The sequence below is a fragment of the Trachurus japonicus genome, chromosome 16, assembly GCF_045865225.1.
Source record: "Trachurus japonicus isolate A0001 chromosome 16, Traja_1.0".
Taxonomy (NCBI): Eukaryota; Metazoa; Chordata; class Actinopteri; order Carangiformes; family Carangidae; genus Trachurus; species Trachurus japonicus.
In genome coordinates this window covers 23,117,246-23,141,440 of record NC_140922.1, presented here as the reverse complement: position 1 = coordinate 23,141,440, position 24,195 = coordinate 23,117,246, and the positions used below count along the sequence as shown (strand labels likewise).

Here is a 24,195-nt window from a genome sequence, read left to right as displayed (position 1 = left end):
TGTAGTAACTAAAACTAGTTAAGCCCAGAGGTTTTGCAGCACCAAAGCACCATTTTAGAAAGATAATGCCTCAGCTATGTTAACTATCACGTACAACAGTAAGGACATGTTTCATATTTTTTTCTTCTAATTGGGACAAAAGATAATAAACAAATCCGAACATAAAGTGATGCTGTTGTCACCTTGCTTGAGCTTGTGGACTCCAGAGAGGACAGTTGACTCATTATTGTAATGGTAGTTGGAATGGAAAGAGTGGTACACTATAGTGCCAAAAGTATTCGCTCGTCTGCCTTCACACGTACAGTATATGAACTTGAGTGACATCCCATTAATTAATGAATCCATAGGGTTTAATATGATGTCAGCCTAACCTTTCCAGCTTTAACAGCTTCAACTCTTCTGGGAAGGCTTTCCACAAGGTGTAGGAGTGTGTTTATGGGAATTTTTGACCATTCTTCCAGAAGCGCATTTGTGAGGTCAGACACTGATGTTGGACAAGAAGGACTGGTTCGCCATTTCCGCTCTAATTCATCCCAAAGGTGTCCTATCGGGTTGAGGTGAGGTCTCTGTGCAGGCCAGTCAAGTTTTTCCACAAGTGATTCGTCACTCCAGAGTACACGTCTCCACTGCTCTGGAGTCCAGTGGGTGACATGCTGTCATTTCGACATCACACCATTCCCACATCCCACCACTCCGACATCCCACCATTCCGACAAGGTTTGCAATATATGAAATGTGCGTTACTCAACAGGTGACTCCCTTCTTTAAGACATGCTGAGAGGAATGAGGAACCACATGGTTGTGCGTAATAATTACGCAGCAGAGCGCAGACAGGGACTAGTCTGCCTGTCTAGCCTCTACCTGGTCTTTTTACTAAACTGGTCTTTTTACTAAACTTAACCATCTCCTTTCTTGATTGCCTAAGCCCAACCAGTGCAAAATCTTTTTGGGGAAAAATACGCTGTTAAAGGAATTGTCGGAAAGGCAGGATGTTTAAAAAAAGAAAAAAATACCGTCATTCCGACCATAGGAGACAAAAATTGTGGGAATGACAGGACATTTGATAGAAAATTAAGTGTTGCCATTTAGACAATTAGAGCCCAATGTCGGATTGGTGGATGTGGGATGGAATGGTGGTTGCCCCCCAGTCCAGTGGCGGCGTGCTTTACACCACTGCATCCAACGCTTTGCATTGCACTTGGTGATGTATGGCTTGGATGCAGCAAGTACCACACTGGAATTCAGTGAGCTCCTGAGAGCGACTCATTCTTTCCAAATGTTTGTAGAAGCAGTCTGCATGCCTAGGTGCTTGATTTTATACACCTGTAGCCATGGAAATGTTAGGAGCATCTAAATTCAATGATTTGGATGGGTGAGCAAATACTTTTGGCAATATAGTGTACCTGCCCTGGCACTGAATCATCTTTTTCTCTGAGAAACTGAACTATAGAGTGCACAAAGGGAAAGTTTATAAGAACATTCAAATTGTTTAAGTACATTTTAGTGTTTCTTCTGCTGATTTACTCGACCCGCTTTTCACACCACAGAATTACTCTGCCATCAGCTCAGAGTTGGTCGCCTGCCTGGAGTTTTTCTGCTTCTTCTTCTTTTCTTTTTTTTAATCTCTCTCTCAGCGAGGGCCTCTGGAGTCCAACAAAGCTCTCATTATTGAAATGCCACAATGGGCTGTTACCTAACACACGCACACACATACATTACTTTCTGTGTCCATACAATGTTGTCGTTTGTGTGTGGTGGCTGCTTGCATCACGTGACCCATTGACATTAGTTTGACTTTCTGGATTCCAGAGAGAATTGGATTAAGAGTAGCCCCTAACCCTGGGTCACGCAGGTTAAATCATAAAGAGTTAGTACCATTTTTATATACAGGATTTTATATCCCAGGAATTAATTAACACCGGTTCACTGCAACTCTTCAGGTCAAGATACAGACTCGATAAGGTTGGGTACCCACAAGCACAAAGAGGGGATTCGTGAGGGTCCTACACTGTTACGTACTGGTCTTTCTTTCGAGAGTCTTTTTACTTTCTATCATTTAATCCTAAAAAAGAGGACTTTTTTTAAGTGAAGGTGTATTTGTATAAACTCTAATCTGGCAGAGGCTCCATCCCCTGAATCAGAAATAAGAAAGCTGCTGATAAATTGCAGTTGAGAGGTGCAATTCAGAAAGGAGGAGCTCAGGGGAAAGGGAATGCGAAGGAGCGAAGAGCAGTGTTTAGTCTGCCACTCCCTCTCCCTCTCCCTCTGCAGAGCTTCAGACCTAGATGCAGGAACATTCATCATGTCCTTCTCTGGGTACATTGAATACCATGGCCTTCTCTTGCCCCCTGAGGCTCACAGCATGGAGAGCTTGGAGTACGCCCAAAATTTCTCTGTGGAAGACACCGATGTTTTTGCTGTGACATACCCCAAATCAGGTACAGTGTATTCACTTTCATATCTTTTTAGCTGCCCCATTTGAACCTTTCCACACGTACAGGCAGATAACTTTGTACTAGCCTATCTACACTTTTTAAAAAACCCACTTGTTCTCCCTGGCCTTCTCTGTCTCGTGATTGCGGATCGCTTTTTGTTTTTTTAATTGGTCTTAAATTTTTTTGTTTTAATCTGTGTTAATTGTCTGTATCTTGTATCTTTTATCATTATTGTTGTGCACTTTGGTCAACGTTGTTGTTTTAAAAGTGCTTTATAAACAGATCTGTATCAAATTGTATCAATACATCACCGTTTTGGCATCATGATATTAGACTTAACTTAGACTCTGCTAATTCTAATTTGCTAGTAGAATAATAAAAGCATCAGCATTGTCGAGTTATTTCGACCTCATCTGCCTGAACTCGACCAGGCTTGGCACAGAGGACGCAGGAGTCAACTCAATTCAACTTATTCCTTTTATTTGATTTTTGCTTGTTGTTGAATCTATCAGGTTGATAACCTCAAAAGAGAAAACAGAAATTAGTTTCAACATTGTAAATCATAATCAGGATCATACACACCATCAGTTCCTTTTTAAATAAATGTATATCCATTTAACATGTACTTAATGTAAATGAAATAACCATAATAGCTCCTAAAGCCTGAGCCAATTAGTGTCAAACAGTGGAAATAAATGTGCCAATCAGGCAAAACCCCTCTAGCTAGCAAAATGATCCTATTAAACATGAATGAAACATGACAGATGAGGGATACAAATGGTTATCTTGTTTTCTGTCTGTATCACTGTGAAAACAATATGATCTGTGTGTTCCTATAATTTAACTGAAATGAGTGTCACGGCCCAGTGTTCATTTGATTATGGTTTAGTTACCTAGCAAAGATAAGCAGATAAGGCATGCATTATATCCACTCTCAGAAATGACCTTTCTGAAACCAAATGGTTTAATTTAAGTGAGACCTCTTCACTTTTTGTGAATACTTGTTTACACTTTTACAGATTTACATACCAATTTATGCATTGGTGCACATTTACAAATCTGATACGCACACAGATTCTGAACACACATTTGCAGATTCATGTATACACACAAATGTCAGTATACACGCATTTACAAATCTCATCACACACACACACACACAGATTGATATACACATTTGCAAATAATAAAGTAACAGTAATACCTCCATTAATAACTGTTTTGATGTTGCGTGTTTATTTTACAATACATAAACAAAACTCTACCAACTCAATGATGCAAATCAAAATGCAAAAATTGTTATTAATAGCCACTAAAATGTGAAGTCACATCAGGCAGGCAGCAGAGTCAGCACCAGAGCTGGCATCAGCTGCAATCCAGTTGAGTCTGGGTTTGTACATGTGGATGTGAACATGTGTTTTTTCCATTTATTTTTTAATCAACAAATCAACATTTCTGCCTAGCCTGTTCTGGCTGCCAATGAAATGATAATGATGGCTAATGATTTAATAGAATTATTTATTAAATCCTTCACTATCATTATCAGATTATATCATAAGATGTATACACACGCACATACGTGAAACATGAACTGCACACTGGAGTGCTCTTGTAATAATAACAATAACCAAATACTACTAATACTAATATTTAATAACAACAACAGCAATAATAATAATAATAATAGTTGTTGTTATTAATATCATTATTGTTATTATTATTATCATTATTGTTATTATTATTATTATTATTATTATTATTATTATTATTAGTAGTAGTAGTAGTAGTAGTAGTAGTAGTAGTAGTATAGTGTGGATAGAAGATTGTTTATATATCACTGCTGTTTTTAACGTCTATCTTGTGACCATAAACTGGAATGTGGCTTCCACTGACTTTGGTATTGGTAACAGTGCGGAGTGGGCGGAGAAGTGGAGGTGCTGTCAGAGTAAAAACTGAACTCGATGCGTGTCGAGTGTATAGTTGGGTAAGGGCTACAGACAGTTACCAGCAGAACAAAGTCCGTGTATCTCGGCTTTAGTTATCCAGACTGACTGAGGCTACTCTGAGCCGTGTTTTCGCCGGTGTTCCGTGCAAGTCTGTGCAGCTGGAGCTGAACCCAACCCTCCAGAGAGGAAGAGAGGGAGAGAAAGGGAGGTAGGGGAAGCTGCAACAGGAGGGGGGGGACACTGTCTGGAGGGAAAGCACACACAACTACACTCTTCCTCGCGGCATAATGTCCACTGAAGACATGTACATACTCCACCACGGCCTCCTGTGTCCGGTTGAGACGCACTCCACCGACAGCCTCAAGTTTGCGCAGGAGTTTACGTTCAAAGACGATGACGTCGTGGCTGCTACGTACCCGAAGTCAGGTCGGTGTGTAATGTAGCCTATATGTAATACAAACTGCTAACTAGACTAGTCGAGCAATGCCATGTCTTTATTACAATCCGTGCATGCGCAATGTGTGTGTTGCTGGTGGTGTGTGCAACAGAAATGACAGGTTTCAACATAACTTTTTTTTCTCCCTCTGCATCTTCATTTTGTCATTTGCAAGTAGACCTACTAGTTAAATTATGCAGAAGAACATTTCTTGTGAATTAATGCAATTTGATTTAATATCATATTGATCTTAATGATTATCATGTTATGTTTCTCTTACTTAAGCTGTGGTGTCTGAAGTGAAGCACCACTTCGGGCTTCCTTCCTCAGACCAAAGACCTGGATTTCACCACAACGGAGTGCAGCACATTCAAAAGATTTTATGCAGAAACCCCCACGTTCATATCAGTTGCATTACAAATTATACTTCATAGATTATCATTGCATTGTAATCTCTCCTATTAGCGTTTCCCACAAATTATTACTATTTTTGGTTCATTGCCTGGACTGTTTCGACAGTGCTTTGGTATTTTTCAACCCTTTCCCAGGAGATGTTACATCTGCAGCTGTAACTTCACATTATTTGCTTTGGCAGTCCAAAATCACAAAATAATACATTACATTTATCATCAGATACCAGTGAATCCTTCTCTAAGGAGCCTAAATTTACACTGGCAAAGTATTTCTTGAAATGATCATCTCACCACATTTAGGCCCCAAGTCATCCTCAAAGGAAAGCAGGCAAGTGTGTCAGTCTCTCCGGACGTCACTTCATTTAACCCTCTGAGCTTTTATGATGCTTCCCCATGACAGTTTGTCTCTGCATCACTGGGTACTGCCCCTGAATCAGCAAACATTTATTGTTGTCATGGGAGAAAGTACAGGAACATTAATGACAGTTCTGATCAAGTGACCCGGTAAGTCTTGTCAGCATGACACTGAGTCAGCATGCACAATAGGATCCTTAAACCAAAGCAGCTATATGAAGTTAACACATTCCTGATGCAATTATTAAACCCTGTGATTTTACTATTGTGACATATCGAAACGTCTTCGTTCAAACAAATAGTCTCTAGGATTCACTATAAAAGTGTCAGATGAAGTGTCCTTCAAAAACATGGGTTCAAAATGCCTCCTGTGTAAATATTTAACCCTGTTCTTAAAGTTTCCTGAAGGCTTCAGCTCCTGAGCCAGGACATGATGTTCCTATAATTTACAGGATTGTGTGTTTTTTTAAGAAAAAAAGATGTTTAACTAACCAACCAACCAGAACCTATAAAAAAGAAGAGCTAGATGTCAGAGCCTCGCATCAGCAGGCTCTTCAGCGAGGCGAAGAGTCTGGTGTCTGTTAACTACGAATTTTGTCTGCATTCTGGTTCCCGTCTTATAGCGGATCCAGAAATCACCAAATTCACCCGAGTAAAAGTGTCCACCAACATAAAACTCATAAAATAGACATTAACTTGTAATACAATAAAAGTAAAAGGTTAACTTAATGGCTCAGGGACTTTCTTGTAAATGATATTCCTTAAATTAAAGAGTTTCACCGCATTTTATTAGCTTGGTGCTTTTATTTTGGTGGAAAGGCCTGCCCCTCTCGCCCTGGATCCGGTAGGTTTCTTACCAAAACAGTGAGTCAACGGCCCCAGACTAGTCAGAGCTGATACTGGCAGAGAGGATTAAAGAGTGGACTACTAGACCCTAATCTGAGCAGAGCCATGTCCACAGATTTGTACTTTCGATATGGCGGCATGCTCCTTCCCTCTCACTGTCACTCCATGGAGAGCCTGGGATTTGCCCAAAGTTTGTCTGTAGAAGATACTGATGTGTTTGCTGCCACTTACCCCAAGTCAGGTACAGTGTGTCTGTCTTACTTACTTTGATGTAAAAGGTTAAATTTAAGTACAATACATGTTGTTGCCTTGTTGTAAATCTGTGTAAATTGATCATGAATCCAGGTGCAGATGAGTAAGAACAGTATTGGTACTGGTCCTAGTGTTAGTCAGTGTGGTTTATGTTCATAGTTGTGAATCACAAGACTTTTATTTATTTATTTATTTTTAATTTATTGCAAGGATTTTTGACTTTTTGAAGAAACCACTGGATCAAAAACCCTTCATGTACAATAACAAAGTGATTAGTGAGAAAATTACACAAACTGTTTTCCATATGTCCAATTCATGACACAAAAAGTTGAGAACATTTGCATGTTGACAATGTGACATATGTCTTGAGCTGGAATATATCATCACGTTTAGTTAACTTTCCTCAGCTAGTTGAAGTTTGAAGAAGGACTGACACAAGGAGTAAAGAGAGTGGTAAAGGCCTTTTTCATATAGACAACAGTTTAAATGTGACAGTTGGAAAAGCAAAGGTTTCTCTCAGGCTCCTATTAATGCATGTCAGCTCACTTGACACATGGTCAAGGCTTTTTGGAGAATTTAAGTAGAAAAAACAGCTCCTTCATTAATGCTCAATGTTAACAAGCCAAAATGTGTGATGTGGAAAGAAGAGCATGATAGCTGTGCACGTGACATGCAATTGCATTATTTTAAATGATTATTTTAATACTTTTATTAGCATTAACACTAACTAGGTTTTTGTCACAGTAAGATTATAGTGTCCAAAATTACACATCTTAATGGAGATCAACTGTGAGTCAGACTTGAGTTAGCCTGGGGGCCGGGCCAGTGCAAGGTTTGAGTGTGTACAGTATATCGCAATGTTAAAGCACCAGCAGCTCAGTGCCTGGCTGCAATTTGAATTCTCAATTTAAGAATGTAATGAGTTCTCAAAACATGTCTGTACTGTACGGTGAGTGATTGATGAACTGCTCCTTTACTGCTCGAGTGACTCAAGGGAATACATTTGCAAACAACCTTCAGTATGTGTGCAAAAGGACTTCCGAACTGTAGTACAGAAATCATCTCTTTGTTATAGTCTGTTAAATGCAGCCCTCTGGCAGAGATAGAGGAACAACAGGGAGTCAGATAAGGAAATAATAATATAGACATTACTTTCCACAGCAGTCCTGTCCCAGTTGTTTCCTATAAGAACAGATGATATCTTCATATGAAGATCCTCACGTATTTGATCTGTTCCAGTTGGTCATCCGGAACAAACGTCCTTGTCAAAAACCTTCTTAGCACGTAAAAATAAGTGTCCTTATCACTTTTTTTACAAACAGGCAGTGCACTACAAACCATAATCATACACAAACTATAGTCATCATTTTGCTCACGGTAAAGAGGTGGTGAGCATGTTAGAACACGTCCCATATGAACATTGTCTGCCCCAGAACGAAAGAACAGCTGATTTTCGCCTGATGTAATTCCTCCTGTCTCTCTCTCTGCTTCCCTGTCTCTTTACACCGTCCTATCCAGTCAAGCTCTGGTGCATGATTTATGAGTCTTATTTGTTTGGGGAATTAACTGGCAGCTATTCGGAATAGCCTAAGGAATGATACACCATCATTAAATGAAATAATTATCAAACCTTAAGACAACATTTTCTTTGACTTGTGCTTTGAAAGGTCCAGAAACAAAACACGGCTGTTTCCATTGGAAACCCTATTTTTGCAATGGGAACAGTTGTGTTTTCTCATTTCAGGAATGTAACAACAGCACATTTTGAGTGTTACATGTAACTTGTGAATGTGTCTATTTGAGACAGATGTGTTGCTTTGAACATTCATTTTCTTTAAAACTAAGTAGCCTTAGTGTTACAGAAAAAGTCCACACTGCACTTAGTCCTCAAGATAATTATCAAGCTTGAGTGAGTCCGGAGCCACTTGTGACCGATAAGAGAATTTGAAAAATAGTTAAAAAAAAAAAAAAATCAGTCAAGCGGGGGATGTTGAGGATAAGGAAAGGCAGTTTGAGTTTTTTTTGCCCACAATGTCAAATCTGAAAGGGCTCCTACATTTGAAATGTGGCTGAGGAAGCTGTGGAACGTATTACACTTGGAGAAAATCAGGTACATTATGTCTAAAGAGGAAATCTTTTTAAAAACCTGGCAACCTTTTCTCGACTTTAGTGTCTTGAAGTTGACCTGATGCTAATCTGTCACTGTGCCATTATCTATGTCCTATATCCTGCTTGTCACGTGTCAAAAACCTCTGTCAGTAAACCTGAACTGTTCTGTGTTCAACCACCAACTATTGGTAATAAAAATGTCAAAAATCTCCCAATTAGACAATATAACATCACTTGATCACTCTTTTGGTTTCCTTTCCCTATAGGAGAAGTAAATGCTTCCTGCGGGCCGTGTAGTAGTGATGGATTGCTGTTCTGTATTTTCTGCAGGTACAATCTGGATGCAGGAGATCCTCCCGCTGGTGCTGAATGGTGGAGATCTGACACCGATTCAAACCATCCCTAACTGGGACAGGGTTCCCTGGCTGGAGGAGAAAAGATTGGCAGAAATTGTGGATCAGCTGGCATCTCCACGGGCTCTGGTCACACATTTGCCTTACAAGCTCATGCCGCCATCTTTCCACGCCTCCAAAGCAAAGGTATTATATAGGAGTCTTTTCAAGATATTCCCATCATGTACCTTTCTTAATCTGATCTCATATTTAATATCTTAAACAGATCACACTTGTGTTGTTTGTATTTTGTCCCTTGGCTGTCTGCCATAGGTGATCTATGTCATGAGGAATCCCAAGGACATCATGGTGTCTTCCTACTACTTCCACCAGATGGCTGCATTCCTCGAGGATCCAGGAACGTTTGATGAGTTCATGGAGAAATTCATGGATGGCCGAGGTCAGAGGTTACATGAAAAGTTGGGAACCTTTGATAGCATAGTCCTTATTTGTCATTTAACCTATGCAGAGCAGTTGTTTGTAAGAATAATAAAAATATGAATTGCCTTACTAATTCTCAAAGGGAAATTCATTTGTCTAGCAGCTTGTCTAACATTTGCAGAACAATTAAAAAGCCTGATGGCTGTAGGTACAAAAGATCTTCTATATCCCTCTGTCCCGCATCAAAGAGAGAGGAGCTGTCATTTATTTGGTTGGAGATTGTTGATTGCAATTATGCTGTAATGTCATCATGTCTGTGTTGTCTGCAGTGCTGTTTGGAAAATGGACAGACCACGTGAAGAGCTGGAGCCACACCGATCTGGGAGACAGAATAATGTTCATCACATATGAAGAAATGAATCAGGTACAACACGTCACGCAGTCTCATTAACAAATGCTGACTTTTTAATGGCAATGTTCTACAGTTTTAGGCCAGAGTTGCTGGAGGACTGATGATATTTGATTTTTTTTTTTTTACCAACAAAGATCTCTTCAAACACAGGTCAACAGGATGTTTCAGACTGTTCCAATAGACAGACAGGTTTTTACATTTCTTATCTCACTGTGGTGATGAAGTTTCAGGTGGTTTATCATGTCATTCGGCCATTGTCACAGGCCACTTTCTTTTTCAGGCCCTGACAGCACACTTACAGTATATTGTTGTCCATCTGTGTGTCAGTGTGTGGATACTTGTTGTATTTCCTGACATCTGACCTAACAGCTGGAAAACATGTAACCATGTGCTCTTCTTCCAGGGGCTACCTGATGCTCTCAGGCGTATTTCTGATTTCCTGGGAAAAAACCTGAGTGACGAAGCCATTCAGAAGATAGCAGAACATTGCTCCTTCAAGACCATGAAGACCAACAACATGTCCAACTTTAGCCTGGTGCCAAAGGTGTACATGGATAATGACAAATCTCCATTCCTCAGGAAAGGTGAGGCTCTGTTTGTCCATGGTGCATTTCACTGATAACCTGCTGGAGGCCGGCTCTCTTTCACATCATACTGTGTTTTTGTGACTGTCTTTGTGCATGTGTTTTTTTGTTGTTGTTGTTGCCAGGTGTTACTGGAGACTGGAAGAAACATTTCAGCCCAGAGCAGTTGGCCCGGTTCACATCTGTCCTTTCCAAAGAGCTGGAGGGGGAGGACATGGCTCTGAAGTATCTAGTTTGACCCTGCAGATACTACAGCTAGTTAGTGTGACTGCTGAAGCAGTCACACTATTGTTCTTCTGTTTGGCCATTTTCTTCCGCCTTTTTACGGTCTTCTTCTAGTCCTTCATACTTTGTGCTATTTCAACAATTCATATATCAAAACGTGCAGCTTTTTTTGAACTTTATCGGCATTACTTTTCTCTTTTTAACTATTTATACTTTTTAGAATATTTAACTTTTTCACAAAAAATCTCACATTCATCAAAGTCTCAACCTCTCTTCATGACAACTCCACTGTAGTGTAGGGGTTAGGGTAACTGCCTGCCAACCCTAAGGTCACTGGTTCGAATCCAAGGGAAGAACTCTTGTTATGTTATGTTGAATTCTGCTCTCCTCCCCCGCCTTCAATTGGTTACAGGTGTTTGTTATCTCCTTGATTACTCATACCAGTTTGCAGCACATCATCACATTACAATGAATGACAACAGTCTTGAAAGCAGTGTGCTCTCTGTAGCCGAGTGGCAGAGTAAAGGTTTTGTGATCATATGGTCATGGGTTCGATTCCTGCCTCAGTCTTTTCACTTCATTGCTTGACTTTTGATTCCAATTATTCAGCTGTCATTGGACAGTCTTTGATTCCTCATAGTATAAAGCTCATTGTAACTCAGGTTCTCTGTGGCCATATGGTTAGTGTGTTAGGTGTTGTGCTATTTCAACAATTCAAATATCAAAACGTGCAGCTTTTTTTTAACTTTATCGGCATTACTTTTCTCTTTTTAACTATTTATACTTTTTAAAATATTTAACTTTTTCTGCAAATTAAACTCTAGACAAATTATTTTCTCCAGTTTTGTAGCCACACTTGTCTTTTGGCTAAAATTCTGGTCAAAAATGCAAAGAGACTTAGATAATAATTTAAAATATTTTTTAAATGCAGCCAGGGAGCTCTCTGCTCTCATTCAGCCCAATGCTGAGAGTTCTCCACAACATGCCTATGTCTGTGCTCTCTGTGGCAAAGTGGCAGAGTAAAGGTTTATTGATCATGAGGTCATGGGTTCGACTCCTTACTTTTTTTTTTAAGCAGAAGCCAGTGATCCTCTTATCAAAGGTTTTCTTTACCCCTCACATACTGTCTCTGTCTGTAGCCTAGTGGTTAGCTTGCTGGTCTGGAGACCTGAAGGTTGCCGGTTGAAATCTTGCCTCAACAACAATTACAGTGAATTATTTTCCCAGTTGTCCTCTGTTGACTTCTGATAACTTGCTTCATGTTGAAACTGCTGCTCTCAGCCTGAAATTCACAGAAATTTTCATTCTAAGTCATTCAAGCTTGACTCTCAAGCTTTCTTGATGTTGACAGTGTGCAGATCATTAACAGACAACAGTCTCTGCAACTGTGTGTGCACTGTGGCCTAGAGGCAGAGTGGAAGTCTAATGACCATGAGGTTGTCGGTTCGATTCTGACCTTGGTCAAACATTTGTATGGTGATCACTGCTTGCACTATTTGCTAATTCTGCAACAGCGTTCAGTTGCTATCAGCAGTCACACCATTTCCATTCTTGGAAATGCTTTTTCTAGTTATTCAATGCAATTTGCACAGGGACGTAAAGCACAATTACCTAGTAAATGTTCAATTAGTATGGTAACTCTCACACATTAATGGCAATAAATGGAGTTAAAACATATCACATAAACATGTAGACTTTTTTTATATTTGATTTGATTTGATTTTCTCCAAGCAGTGCCACATTCTTCACACATTTAAATTTTGTTCACACTGGGTTTTGTTATCAGATTTTAATCATGTATGTATCTTTATATATATTCAGCTCTTCACTCACTATAGTTGCCAGCCATTCCTTCTAAATCTCATTTTTTTTGCATGCGTGCACAGCCTTAATAAAATTTATGGTCAAATCTACTTGATAATCTTTTCCTTTAAATGATGGTATTTCCATTGAAGAGAGTTGTTTTAGTTCCCCGGCAGTACCAGGAAATGACATTTCTCCGGAGACAGAAATTTGCAGCCAAACAAGTTCTTGTGAACTGCAGTGTATTGTAAGCTATGTTCACAGTCATAACCATCACCATCACCACCATCAAAAAACATAGGAAAACAGTTTATGTTTGGGGTCTGTGGTTTATTCAAAGAAATTGGGACATTGTTTCTAGGAATTGTTTCTTACTGTAGAAACTTTTCCAGTATACGTGGACCAGGGATAAGTATGAAAACAGTACAATCAACACCAAATTTCAGCAGACAAGCTCAGACATGTCGAGTGCCTGCTGGCTACCTGTTGTGAAACAACAAAGATATGAGTATGCAACTGTAACAACATAATACAGGCAGAGATGTAGATTGTAGATAAGTAGCCTAAAGCAGATGTTAAAAAAGTAGAGCTTGAGGGATAAGTATTTTTTTTATTCAGAAGGTAATGGGATGTGACTAAAGCCAGTTGAAGAAACATCAGAAAACAAACTTTAATTTTACTGCAGATTCTTACAGGCCATTTACATGCAATCTGAGGCCTCTGCTTGTGTGGGTTTGTGAACATCCTTTGAATTAAATGTAAATGTAAAAATTAACAGTAAGTCCACTCATTTATGTCCCACAGATCTCTGCTATATGTCATTCCTTTCGATGGACGATGGCCCTATACTGTAGCTTTTTGACATGATTATCTGTTTATAACCTCAAACTAATGTATAGTAATAACAATTTGTACAGGCTGCTCTTCTGCCAAATTCATCAATTCTTAATTGCTATCCATGACTCTGAACCTGTTTGATTTTCCAGTGTTGCTGGTTCTTAAGCTGGATATTAACACCTTGACTACCAGTGCTGAGTTTTCCATTGCAGTACAGAGGTTGCTCACAGTCTTACAGACTGTAATAGAAAAACATACTTGGAAAGCGAGGGCAAACAGGTCCAAACATGTTCTCCCTGCATGCAAACATGAGCAAAGACACAGCAAGGGCCTGAGATGCTTGTTGCCTCATGCATATCTCAAGTGGCTGACTTGCACACAAACACATACGCACACTATTGTTGTCAGACAGCTCGTACTGTGAATGTTAAATGTACAGAAATTGTAATTTCACCAACAGTGATGACAAACAAAGATGACTTGTGAAATGTATTTGGTTCAGCCAATAGATGGCAGCCTAACTAAGCAAATCATAAACTCAGTCATTCATCCATAGAGAGACAGTCTGGCAGATACAAACCACACAGCAAGAAAATGAATTCATTCAACTGCAACAAATGATTTAGACTGAGTCATTCACAGAAAACCAAGTGATAGTTCTGCTTTTTACTCACCAACAGCTTTGATGGTTTAGTGCGGTGGCGGTGCTGTATCATCAAATGCACTGCAACACAAGTTTCGGATTTTCACTGACCATATACAGTATGATGAAACAATTATCAGTTACTGTAAACATAACAGCGCAATTAGAAATAAATCTATATGTTTGTATGGAAATCCTGTTCTCACACTCACACTATGGTATTTTATGTCACAGAGACAAGCTGTTTTCTTTCTTCCTTGGTTTCTGTGTATGATTTCTGTGCCATGTGCAAAGAAGGAGCATCACAGAAAAATGATCATTACTTTAGTGTAACTAAGACTATGTAACTCCTGAAATGTTTATAATTTTTACATTTTATCGTCAAATTGTACACAGATTATTAATATCAAGTTCACATGGGTTGATGCTGTAGAAAGCTCCTCTGTGTGTTTGTGTGTCCCTCCCAACTCTACCTCCCCTGAGTTCTGACACTACTGCAATTACATGGTGGCCTTTTGTGCCCGGGGGGAAGTTTGGGTGTGTGTAGTGTGTGTGTGTGTGTGTGTGTGTGTGTGTGTGTGTGTGTGTGTGTGTGTGTGTGTGCAGACGATGTGGTGCCTGCTCCAGGACACCCACCTCGTTGCCGCCTCAGCCCGTCGGTCCTGCCCTGGGCTCCCCACAGGATGCTTGGCTGCTTTGATACTCTCTCTTCTCATCAACACACTGTAGAGATGCACACGCTCAGAAACACACATACACACACTTACACAAGATGATAACCAATAACCCCTCAGAAGATCATGTAATCTTTTTAAAGTGTGTTCAGTCAGCCCAGTCTTCTTAACTTCCTCCGCCCAGAGCAGTTCTCGTTTATCCGATGAAGCTCCATTCAAGGACAAGCAAAGGTTTTTTTTAATACGTTTCAATGTTTGGATTCAGCCGCTGTAGGCCCAAGCATCATGACATTTCACATCTTCTGCCACTTTAATCCAATCTGAAAAATAAAGCATCCCATGGCTTTCTTTTTCTTTTTCCCCGTTTCAATAATCACTAGTACAGTTGGAGCTGCTGAAGGGGCCAGGGGTTTGTGTGTGTAACATAATCTAATGTCTTCTGTTTTGAGAAATCTGCTTATTTCACCTCTTTCAAATGAGTGGAGTTATGTCTACACAGTAAATATTTAGATAGTTTTAACTTAGCTCAACACAAAGACTTGAAACACAGTCAGACTGACAGCTAACCTGGCTCTTCCAGGTTCCAACTAACAAAATCCTCCTCCCCAAAACTCACGTCCTTTCATCAAATTTTAATGCCACCGTGGTGGTGGCAGCAGCCAAAGCCGGAGGCTATTGTTGTACATCCTATTCTCACAGACACAATGATGGCTGACTCCACTTACACATAAATATTGTGCAGGCCCAATTTCTTCATGGTTTTAGTGTCTGGTATCAATCTTTTCACCTGGCACGTGGAGGCATTGAGTAAGAATATTAGTTTAGTAGCAAAGAAGACTGTTTCTGTTCCTGATTATTACTATTCTATGCTTTTTGTTTCTGTATCATTTGCATTGTTAAATGGTCCGTGCTTGATGCCCCTGTTAGATACATACAGCCCGCTGCCAGCCCTCCCCAGGGTCATATAGGCAACTCTAGACATCAGCAGATTGACCCGGGATAACATACAACATCTAAACATCCTCTCCTCCCTTTTTGTGAGACAAAATCATGAGGAAGACGCACCATTACCTTGTATAACCTTTACATTCAGTACTTGGCACTGTGGTGTGTAAGACTAAATACAACTAAGCTGCAGACATGTCCACACTTTACTTTTTATTATGTGGATGATTTGCTGTTGAGGAGATTTTATCTGCTTAAATTAAATTAAAATATTGCTGAGGGGTTTTTTCCTCCATGTATTTTTATGGGGCATACAAACATACAGAACACGTAAACAAAGACATCAGAAACAGAACATAATAGTTGACAAAAAATACCCCCCGCCCCATTGCTGTTTTTTTTAACCTACTTTATTGTTGCTTTGTCCTTCACTCCATCTCATACAGTATTTTATAAATTGAATACACAATACATGTGTGTGGTATTTATGATGTGTCTATATTCTTTCAATGTAAGGCGCCTGGATTTTTCCAGAAAAATAAACTATTATCCTATATTTAACTAAAGTCAACTAGCTCAAAGTTGTTTAGCCATATTCATAATCAAATGTCCCCTTTCTGTCTCTGTAATATACACAGACAACATACAACTTCTGTCTGGCCTCATACTGTCTCTCCCATCCTTCCTTCAGCTGTCCACATACCGCTCATCCTCTCTTCCGGTTTCTATGAATGCATCGACCAGCCCAAAGCAACGCATCGACCATATGTTTCCTCAGGACAGGTCATATATATACAGCGTTAAATACAGCCTCATAAACAGGTAGGTTGCATTTGCGGCCATGTGAACAACTTTCTTAAAAACACACACACAGACACACACACTCCTCAGTCACGCCCCACCCAGGGTGTCTGCACAGTTCCGGGCCGTGGGACAATTAGCAGTAATGGCAGGAAGCTAGTTAGCGTTATCTGCTGCCATGGCGGCTTCCACTGGCACTGACAGACCCTGGACCAGTCACGTAGAGACACAGACAGACAGACACAGAGCCAGGGTGGGAGGAGGAAATAGATGGGTAAGAGACCCCCAGGCATATGGCCTGAGAGGACATTTATACTATTCACCTGCTAGGCTGCAACTTAAATAAGAAAAGGGGCCTAAGCAAGTCAGGAAATACAGCATTGTCTCCAATAATGTGTGTTTATAAAATATTAGAATAAACAGACAAACAAAAAATAACCTTTTCCTTCTTCTTTTTTTGTTTCATATTTGATGTATTGCTTTAATTTATTGAATGGAGGTTCTCAGTTTCAGAACCATATAGTTAGGCCTATCCATTCAAACAACATACTCAACATATTGTTTCAATTTCTCCTGGTTAGAAATTGATACACAGATGATACCTGAAACGTCTTTTCATGTATTTTGGGTAACAGTAATGCATAACATCCCTTCTATGTGCCACTGCTTCGTCTGCAGCACAGCGCCTGGCTGCAGCTGCAATGTCTCTCTATTGTTCAGCAGCATGTCTGTCTTCCTGTACGCATGACACGGCACATGCCTGGGAGTGGGTGGTGGGGTGGGTGTGTTTTGGGGAGCGATGGGAATGACGGTATGAGTAGCGCTGGAGAGAGCGAGAGGATGTGGTAAGGGAGGCCCAAAAAAAGACTGAAAAAAATAAAATAAACAGCAGAAGTCCCAGAATGGGGCTCAGACACAACAACCTTCACGTAGCTTTGGGCAGCTCCTGGTCACATCATCAGGGTCCACTGTGACTGTATTTACGCAACAATGTCATATCAACATCCGGCAGGGTTGTGATTATACAGCAAGTTTTTTTTTATCTGCATAAAAAATCATTGAAGTCATCATAGTTTTTATTTTACCCCTCTATGTTTTATTTAAAAACAATAGATTTTTATGCAGTATAATAAACATTTGGGCTCAGTTTAATTAGTTGTACACTACTCGTCAAAAGTTTTAGAAAACCCAGATTTATCCAGTCTCTTATTGAAAATCATGCAGTTTAATGTCTCATTGTACTCTGAATGAAATGAAAGCATAGAATGGATGAACAATTGGAGTTTAAAAAAAAAAGAAATCATGGAATCAATTTATAAAACAAAATGTATTCTAAACTTTAACTTATCAAAGTATAGCACCTTTGGCAGATACAACAGCTGAACACACTTGTTGTATTCTTTCAATGGAAATCAAAAGTTCTTCTCAACATTGTTGCAGTTACTTTGCTTTCACTCTTCTGCCCAGTTCATCCCAAACCAGCTCGATGAAGACTGTGCAGGCCATGCATGTTTTGAAGCTTACCATCTTGTTCTTCTTTCCTAACGTTGTTCTGGCCTAGTTCAGACTTGTGTTTTGGGTCATTATCTTGCTGTAGGATGAACCCCTGGCCCTGACTAACCAGGCTCATACCAGAGGGTACTTACTGCATGACGCTGCCATTTTGGTTCATGGTGCCGTTTTCACCGTTCTTGGATCCAGTAAAAACCGACCCAGACCATCCTCCATGTTCTACAGTTTGTCATGCACTGAGGAACCATCCTTTCAACTACTTGACAGCGTACAAAATCCTGCGTGATGAACCAAAGATTTCAGTCCATGGTGGTGGCCTGCAGCCTCTTTTTCCTTTACTTTTTTTTTTCAGTTTTGGGTAACCTCACCTTTTTAAAAAAACACTGGCTGTTCACAACTTATCTTTGTACCATTTCAAGATATTCATTGGACTTGAACTGCTTCACTTTCAATAAGAAACTGGAAAAACGAGGGAGTTCTTAAACTTTTGACCGGCAGCGTACATTTGAGGCTGTGTCTGCAGACTTGAAGGATCTGGTGGCTCAGTTTTCTGCTGTAAACTCTGCTTTATGCAGCCAAACTTGTGGCTTCAGATAAAAAAAATAAAATGGGTATATTCCAAGGTTAAAGTTTGATTGTTACAGTATTTCCTCTTTGTGTTATTATTACGCTGCTACTACTGTAAGCAATCAAACACTGTCCAAGCCAACCCTTTACATTGGACTCAACTCATTAATTCTTCTTACCCTGAGAGAAATTCAGTACAGGATCTCCCATCTTATCTACCCCCCCCCCCCCTTTATCTTCAATGAGTGTTTTCCAGAGTGGTCTGCTATTTCTCCTAACCACAAATCATATGCAGCTCCAGTGCAGCTTTCCCATTTGTAAAATCAGCCACTTTGAACAAAGCAAATATATTTTGTATTTACTGGCAGAATATACAGAGATATTCCAAGAATCACATGGCCCAGGTTCTTGTTTCTTCCCAAAATCCCCTAAAAAAATAACAGTGGACAATGCTTTCCTAAGAACCAGGCGATTACCAAAATACTTCTCACAGAAAAACACAATGAGAACTGTGAATCTCATCCCCCATCACTTACCCCAGAAGCATGTTTACACAGTAGCTTACTGACATTTTTACAAACTTCTTTTTTTCCAGATGTGACAACTTTTCCCCCATCCTAATTTAATACTTAATCGGCTCATGTGTGTGTGCAAGTGTATGTTCTGGTTCAGAGATTAAACTGAAAAATTATCCATACTACAGTATAGGCAACAAACTACAAATCCAGTTTGGGAATTAGAACTGAAATCTCAATTAGATCTGATTATTAAACTTTGTTTCAGCAGGATGTGCTGGTGAAGATGTAGCGTAGATTTTCTTAATTTTCTTTTTTTTTTTTCTTAATCTAAATGCCAAAGTTTTTGCTTTTGATTTATTGGCCTATGGACTGTTATTTCCTCTGTGTCTGTGTGAAAGTATGTGTGTCACAGTGATGGGGGGAAAAAAAGGAAAAACAGAGCATTTTCTGTATGTGTTTAAGTAGGAGATCTTCCCTTTTCCCCTCATCAACTCCCCAAGGCAACGGTGCAACAAAAGAAAAGGCCCCAGTCAACATTCAGATAAGGCCCATTTACAAATAACTTACAGTAATACTGCATGGAGAGGTTACGTGCTAGTTTGCCAAGCACTGTGCCACTGAACCTTCACTGTGTCTATGTGCTGCCCTGCTCGCTGACGTCTTACACGTAAAGACACAAATGCATAATGTGTGTGTGTTTTATCTTCTAAATTGTGTCGGAATAGGAATGCTTTAACTTTTCTAAAAATCACAGCCAGAATCCTGTACACACAAGTTCTCCACAAGCCAAATGTTCATTCATAAAATATGATTTGTTTTTACAACTGGCTGAAAATCCTGAGCACAGCAGATATCCAAAGCTGTCGGTTTTAATGATGTCTGCTGAATGAGATGCTCTATGTGTTTGGAAGAAAACATCCTTAACGGAAATTCTCGTAAAATATCAGTTGCTGGCAAAGAGCTCACAGCCCCTGCAGTGTTTGGACATGAATTCAGTCACTCATGTGATGGCATGCAAAATAAACTATAAGTCAAATAAACAGGGCTCCGTTCTGGTAAAAATATTGTTTGTATTGCTAAGTCGGGATGGGGTCAACAACTTCCTCTTCATTTTAGAATGTCAACAAAGGCTGTATAAGCAAAGTTTCCCATTGTAACAGATGTAGGTAGTTTATTCAGAAATCAACATATTGACAGTATAAAACAAGTTGAATTAAAGCATTTAAGCTTTTGTGCATGAGCAAACAAACATACAGGTTTATATCTATCTAAGCCTCGTACAAAGGGAGAAAATAATGCCAAAGTGGATCCACGTAACCATCTACCCATCAGTGCAGAGATGCAAAAGCAACTTGTACAGTACAAATAAGAGCTCATTAGCTGCACTGCTCTGTTTGTTCTTAAAAAAGGTTCATTAGTCAAAGCACATGTAAAGATGCTTAGGTTTGAGACAAGCTGACTGCAGACCAGCGTAACATCTGTCTTCCTACTATTGTTCCTGATTGTATTTTGAATCTCAGTGACGTGCAGCAACTTTGACAGAGCCCATCAACTGACTAACTAAGAGTATAGCCTATGATGACATGTTGATGGAGGACTGAAGAACTTAAAATACTTTTAATTGAGTTTTTTTTTTTTTTACTCCCACTTTTCAATCAAAAAGCACAAAATGAAGAAGAAAAATGAATCTGGAAATTAGCTCTCTTCATGATGTTCTTACAGGAAACATTTTGCCAAGTGACCTAGATTCAGCTCATCTCTGGGACATCTTCACTTGAATTATCTAATTCCGCCAGTGTGTTTTTTGTAGTGTTCCCACAGTGGCATTTCTTTTTTTAATCAGAGCAGTGGAACATCAAAAAGACATCTGCAGCTGGATCTGAGTTTAGATGTTCTTGATGGTCACATGAAAGGTCTGGTGAGAGACTTAATGGCGACATTCGGGATTGTTTAGACTGCCCAGCTGTTTGATGAGGGACATGGTTTAGCCGAAAAAATCTTTAATCTCTTTGAGCGTTGGCCATTTCTTGAACTTCTACATCTCTTTCTGCCACTCATTCTGTGGTCACATAAGTATAGCGGGATGCTGAGGGCATTGCCCAGAGAACCTGAGCAGACAGGTGCAGACGGCAGAGGAGCACATCTGTCACCTGTCTGTGTCCTCTGCTAACTTACTATGAGTTTCCTTTACGGTACGAGAGGCCAGGAGGGGCAGGAAGTAGTCCTGTGGAGGTGCCGGGGTCTGGCAAAATGCTGGACTCGTCCAGAATAGAAGCGGCACGGTAAATTCACACACACAATTGCACGCAAATATGGTGTACAGGATGACAACGTACTGCAGTATTTGTTTATTAGTTGTTTATGAGACAACAATGGCTGGCGTACACAGAGGTTTTAATGACCTTAGGGCGTCGGTCTTACTGTCTATTCTGTGTATAAATATTAGCCTGATAAATATAGCGAGCGGCTGCGTCACTGTCACTTTCACACTGGTAACAATAGAGAGAGTAGGGGAGAAGGGAAGTATTCCTTTTGTTTAGAGTCTTCTATGCTGCTATTTTAGTAAATGTGATAATGCTACAGACGTGCACACAAGCCACAGCTCAGTGTGTGAGAAAGAAGTGATCCAGGGGTCACTATTACCATAATACTTAAAACTACACTGTTACTCACAATATTTGCAATAATTTAAAGATTTTCATACTGCTGTTGACTTTCATCATGTTTTATGTAAGTTGCTTTGTGCAGCATAGTAATATGTAAATTATTTTCACTCATATATTTTTTAATATATTAAAAAAAGAGGGATACACAATGTGTGGTTTGCACTGATGAAAAAGAAAAGCATCAACACACCAATTAGACTTTACTTACAGCAGATTTATTGAGAAAAAAATTCATGTGTCTACTGACGAGCGGCCATAAAAAGAAAATGTTTAAAGTGCCTTAAAGAGGAACTGCAAGTCTGGTCACTTTTCCACTGTTTTGTTAACCCACCTCCTGGCCATGTGCATTTGTGTACAACAAAGCAATGCATGCAAGATGCAAGAAATCAATCGATGGAGTTGTACATAACGTTATGATGTGTATATTTGTGTAGTCTTATCTGATATAAACAAGAGATTACGGGTTACGGGGCGCGTTTGTGTCGCAGTGCCGCAGAGATTAGGGCTGGGACACCGGGGCGGCGGCCCCAATTTTGCAAATTTGGTTTTCAGCCAAGAGATGCTATGTGGAAGAGCCTCCATTCTCCCTTGTAAAAGTTAAGCCATTTATTACACCATCACAATTACTCCAAAGCTGTTTAAATAAGGTAAAAATCCTAAATCCTAAATCCTGCATTTCATATTTCTTGAAATGTAATTCTGGATTCAAATTTTTTGAAACATCTGAAGAAAAATGAAGACCGAATAGATATTTTGGCCAAATGTTTTGCCACTGTCGTGATGAAAGAAAACTTAATTTTGATTCTTTACATTTTCAAGCTTTAGCAACAATGTTTAAGCTCACACACACCTACGCAGGCAAACACATGTTTACAGTTATTTAGTGTGTGGCTTGTCGGCTGAGTCATACTTTCAGCCGGGTGGTGGACGTGCAGTGGGTATTTACACACATGCACGGGCGTATGCACACAATCCATTCTAGTGTCGCTGATTACTATCTTTGTGTGTGAGCACTAAGTACTTCCTGCATCTTGATGTTACAGTAATACTATAGAGTAGGGACAATGACATGATTGCTCCTAAATGTGATTTATTTAGTATCTGTATAGGATTCATTATCCTGTGAGCAGCGAGGTTTTATTCAAAGCAATAACTGAGAAAACGACATGAGTTTTGCGTGAGTGAAGTTCAATCCCTTTTTACAGGAGTGTATCCTCTGCTGTGGGAAAAGACTGAATCAAGGTCTGGCTGTCTCAAGCTCAGTCAAATACAGGAGTGATGAGAGTCTGTTCAGCCAAGGATATCCAAGATTGGAGACTGGAGCGGATTTTCAGGAATGATCCGTGTCATTGCCTTACATCACATTTTTTAAATGAGCTTGATGACTTAAGATACTTGCAATACTGGCATGTCTAAGGATAAGGTTCAAATCATGTCAGATTGGATTTAATGATTTATGTAATTTCAGACACAGTGTTTTTCAGCTAATTGTGAAAGATGGCAACTGTTTTGCCTAAAGGAAATGAATAAAGACAAATTCTGTCCCTACAGAGCTTTAGACAGTAGCTAGTGTTTGTGTGGTTCCAGTTACGTAAACTAATGAACTGAGCTTATCTTTGTAGTAAAGATACTTGAGAAGGTGCACACACACAGACACACGCTCACGCATGCACACATACAGTACGCCTGCTTTGTTCACACAAACGGGAGAGTGAGGGTGTGTCTTCTCCAGTCACGAGAATCTGTCTCTGTCTCTCTCTCCTTCCTGCCTGTCTCGTCCTTACGTCTTCAACTGTCACTGTATTCTTTCTGTCACCACATGTGTGCAGCATATGGGCATGTTTGTGTCTGAATTATAGGTACACAAACACTTATAAATGTTGTTTTTTTTTACAAAAAATTGTGTGTTTTGTTTGTTTGTTTGTTGTTTGTTTGTATACAATTAAAGATATAAGAGCACATACGATACATGTCCGTTGTCCGCAAGCAAACACTGCTGAAATGTCTTTTAGTAATCTGATACTATTACAGCAAAATTACAAAAATGGGTCGTGTCTGCATGTAGGCATTTGTTTGTGTATTTGAGTGTGTGTGTGTGTGTGAGAGAGGCAAAGTGTGTGACTACTATTATAAGAACAATGTGGAAGTTTTGGCACCAACAGAACAGCCAATTGTTCTCAGCATTTTGTTTATTTTTTGGTCACAAAGACAAAGAGAGGAACAGTCAATGCTCAATGTTGTGTGTGTATATTTGTGTACGTGTGTTTACGTGTGTACGTGTGTACTGTATCCAAGAGGGTTTTCTTTGAATGAATAAACCTTTTACAAATTACAACTTTTTAGAATTAGAAGATTGTGTTGCATAATAAAATCAGTCGATTACATATTGATTTGTATTGTAGATTATTATGAACCCACAAAACATTTTGGAAATGGATAGAAGA

At 39.6% G+C, this 24,195-nt stretch overlaps 1 protein-coding gene across 2 annotated transcripts; it reads left to right on the top strand.

Annotated features, from left to right (window-relative positions):
- Positions 1-2,221: 2,221 nt before the first annotated feature.
- Positions 2,222-10,824, top strand: sult2st3 (sulfotransferase family 2, cytosolic sulfotransferase 3). Of its 2 annotated transcripts, none has more exons than XM_085802640.1 (6): positions 2,222-2,438; positions 9,122-9,330; positions 9,457-9,583; positions 9,894-9,988; positions 10,380-10,560; positions 10,686-10,824. In XM_085802640.1, exons 1-6 carry the CDS (start codon positions 2,303-2,305, stop codon positions 10,796-10,798), a joined length of 861 nt encoding a protein of 286 aa, XP_085658766.1. In that variant the 5' UTR covers positions 2,222-2,302; the 3' UTR covers positions 10,799-10,824. The 2 variants fall into 2 exon arrangements, with proteins under 2 accessions (XP_085658766.1, XP_085658767.1); XM_085802641.1 differs by lacking the exon at positions 2,222-2,438 and adding an exon at positions 4,603-4,807.
- The last annotated feature ends 13,371 nt before the right edge of the window (positions 10,825-24,195 follow it).

What these genes read in the sequence shown, in the direction of transcription:
- sult2st3 (XM_085802641.1), top strand. Translation starts at nt 4,669, where the DNA reads ATGTCCACTGAAGACATGTACATACTCCACCACGGCCTCCTGTGTCCG. An exon ending in GAAATTCATGGATGGCCGAG is followed by an intron (nt 9,584 to 9,893) that starts GTCAGAGGTTAC and finishes TGTTGTCTGCAG; the next exon opens with TGCTGTTTGGAAAATGGACA. An exon ending in ATCTCCATTCCTCAGGAAAG is followed by an intron (nt 10,561 to 10,685) that starts GTGAGGCTCTGT and finishes TGTTGTTGCCAG; the next exon opens with GTGTTACTGGAGACTGGAAG.